Source organism: Priapulus caudatus, unplaced genomic scaffold (assembly GCF_000485595.1).
Source record: "Priapulus caudatus unplaced genomic scaffold, Priapulus_caudatus-5.0.1 Scaffold107, whole genome shotgun sequence".
NCBI lineage: Eukaryota > Metazoa > Priapulida > Priapulimorpha > Priapulimorphida > Priapulidae > Priapulus > Priapulus caudatus.
In genome coordinates this window covers 562,749-566,126 of record NW_014577168.1, presented here as the reverse complement: position 1 = coordinate 566,126, position 3,378 = coordinate 562,749, and the positions used below count along the sequence as shown (strand labels likewise).

The 3,378-nt window shown below is 41.0% G+C and overlaps 1 protein-coding gene across 1 annotated transcript in view; it reads left to right on the top strand.

Moving 5' to 3' along the window:
- Nucleotides 1–2,057: 2,057 nt before the first annotated feature.
- The window catches only part of LOC106805267 (alanine racemase-like), a gene marked incomplete at its 5' end in the record, with an annotated part of 2,612 nt that continues 1,291 nt past the window's right edge, over nt 2,058–3,378 (top strand). The window contains 2 exon segments of the mRNA XM_014806796.1: nt 2,058–2,168; nt 2,725–2,847. Coding sequence (XP_014662282.1) covers nt 2,058–2,168; nt 2,725–2,847 — 234 coding nt within the window.

The following is a 3,378-nucleotide window of genomic DNA, read 5'->3' as shown; positions in this document are numbered from 1 at the left end:
GTCTATTATAAGCCCAAACATACCTAAATTGCATAATTTTTTTTAAAATATCAAAACCCCTAGCCCTTATTCTTCACATACAAAAATGAGCAAAATCCGTGAACCTGAACTGACTAATGGCAATTCCATTTTGGCAAAAAATTGCAGTGGCTCAAAGTACGTCGACTGGCGTGCTCCAAAATAGAGTACCGAAGTGTGACTCACGTTGGCAGACAACGTACGGCTGGTCTACACCAAGCCACTGGCTCCATAACATTAACTCGTGAAAATGTTGTGCGTACGTAAAACACGAGTGTGTGCGCTGCAGACAGCGGTAAAGCATCGGTAGCAAGTCAATCTTACAATATTTAATGAATTAAAAAAAAAATTATTTTGTTTAAAAATTTTTTGTTGTTAATTTTATTTTTTTTTTCGTTGCCTTTTCACTTCCATCCTTTGGAAATCTATAAAAATGCAATAATGACTCTCAGAATGATGGTTACAATCGGTACAAAACACGAGTAATTGTACCAGAGCATATGATTGTGTAGAACCAGTAGGTTCGTTGTCATGCCACCGTGACGTCATCACTTCGGTACTCTATAGGACGTTTAATATGGGAGCATAGCAGTAACAATAACTATACCCAATTTCAAACATGTGGGTCAAATGGTTCCTGAGTTATCGTTGACCGTAGCCAAATGTTGACAGACGGTCGGACGGACGGACGTACGACGACCCATGGCAATAGCTCAGCTTGACGATGTCAAGGTGAGCTAATAACAACAATAAATTAGCTACACAGGTCAGATTTCTTAGTATTTAAACAACATTCTATCATAAGTTGCATATCATTACAATTCTCTGTAAAAACCGCTTTCGGTAATAAAAATAATCTTTGTAATAACTCGTATTTGTAACAAAAATAGCTAGCCTATAATAACAAGTGCCGCAGAGCGACAGCGCTCAACTGACGTGTACTGTAGCCGGGTATTCTTCTGATAAACTCACTGGCAACCGAATCAAGTGCGCCCTCCCGCCACCGCGTTCACGCTCGGAGCATATATCAAGGATACTACTAATACAGATCTAAAATCTATGATTGGCTTTGCTATACCGGTGGTACAGTATTAAAGATACACCTGTGTAACTTTAATGACTTCAATATATTAACATGTTATCAAGAGCTAATAATACCTAGAGTGTACAACGGGAAAACGGGAAAATAGTGCTATTTCACGACTACATTATTCTACTTTGCCTGCGAGTCTAGAATAATTTTCATGGTATTGCATTAAGCCAGAATTCCTTGCTCTCTACAACAAGACCAACCGCTTGTCAATACGATACTCCTAGGCTGAGATATCGCGCTCCTAAACCTCCCCCCCACATGCCTTACGTGGCTTTGTATCCACATAATCAGCAACCTACACGCGTCTAAGCATTGCTTCGTGAAAGTTCGGTTTTCCGTGATAAATTTATGAATGAACGGCTGCTTGCGCCTATGCCCTTATCTTCCATTATCTTTCCTAGCACCGCTAATGCCCGTCATGATGGAGCCGGCTCCATCAAGTTTTTACAACGCACTCATTACTCACTGTAGTAAGAGTACCAAATTTGGCATGTGACATCAATTATCCGCAGATAACAAACAGCCTGTGGCGTCACACTCGTCTAGTTCGTTTTACAAGATTTCATTGACAATATCTTTAATGCAAAATTCCTGCTATGAACATATTATGATTTATACTATTATTATTATATTATTATTATTATTATATAATGATTTGTGCTAAGAAACATCAAAGCGAGTATAGCGCCATCTACCGTCACAAATTGTGATTCATTTTTGTTTATAAATTATTTATAATTTATATATAATATTATTTATTATTTTCACATAAAAAATTACACATAATTATCAAGAGTATATAAATGGGAGTTCTCCCATATATACTCTTCGTTTCTATAATGTATGTCGATGGTTGCTCAATTAAAACTGACTTCTTCTCACTCACTCATTTGTGTTCTTTTTTGTGGTGCGCTACAGTGTCATTGACACTTTTCATTTTTCATAGGCAATGATCTACCTGGGTCAACGATTTTTCAGAAGCTAGGATTTCAGCCGGCTATGTCTATCATTGCACGACCGACTTTCTACAAATTGCTACCAGCAGGCCGTCACGTAGGCGAGTGCACATTTTCCATCTAGTACTCAAGAAGATTTGACTAGGACACGTAGGAAGGCGATTGCAGTTTGCATATGTATTATTACTGGTATAGCCATATTATAATGAATCTTGCTTCAAGTTTGCTTGGGTGATACCTTCAGGGTATCAACAGTGATAATTATTTTTTTTATTTTTTTGTCGACCAAGGTTGGCATGATGATGCCATCCTTGAGTCGGGAACATTTGTTCCTTACAAGGCTATACTAGTCCGGGTTCGCCATCCTCCGGGCCGGGTATTTTTATCGTGACACCATCACTTGCCACTTGCCACACTATCTCTATTTGCTGAATGCTAAGCAGAGAAGCCGTGTGTACCATTTTTCAAGTCTTTGGTATGACCCGGCCCGATCTTCCGCATGCGAGGCGAGCACTCAACCATTGAGCCATCGCTGTGGTTGACACATGATAATGTGCCATCACAGTGATAATGATGTTCACTATTAGTGTGTGGTGGTAGTCCTGCATGCTCAGTGATCTCTGAGACGATTACAATAAATTCTCCTCTTACTTTCAGGTTATGATCGCATGTACACGACAGACTCGCCCGAATGGATAGCTAACATCGCGTGTGGCTGGAGCGATGGGTACAGACGGCAGCTGAGCTTTGGACGTGGAGCTATGAAAAACAACAGAACAGGTGATCATGAGTAACGCCAACTCGTTATTTTTAGCTCATCTGACATAGTCAGATGCAGCTTGTAGAATCGCATGATTGTGTGTGCGTCCGTCCGTCCGTCCGTCAACAGTTGGGCACAAATCTTAACCGCTCGACGTACGGTCACGATATTGGGGGCGTGGGGGGTAATCCTAAAACGAGTTGGGATGTCGAAGCTGGGGGTCAAAGGTCAAAGGACAAGAGGTGTAAAAGAAGGGGGAACATTCCCTCCTTAACTTAAGGTATAGGGAGGAAATGCAGAATTGCGGCACAAATCTAAATGGCTCGACCTAGGCTCGTGATAGTCGGTGTATAGCATCATGGTAGAAAAAGCCATCACTGTGCCGAAATTGGAGGTCACAGGTCAAAGGTCAATGGGGTACAAGAAGGGGGAGCATTCCCTCCTTAACTTAAGGTATAGGGAGGAAATGCAGAATTGCGGCACAAATCTAAATGGCTCGACCTAGGCTCGTGATAGTCGGTGTATAGCATCATGGTAGAAAAAGCCATCAC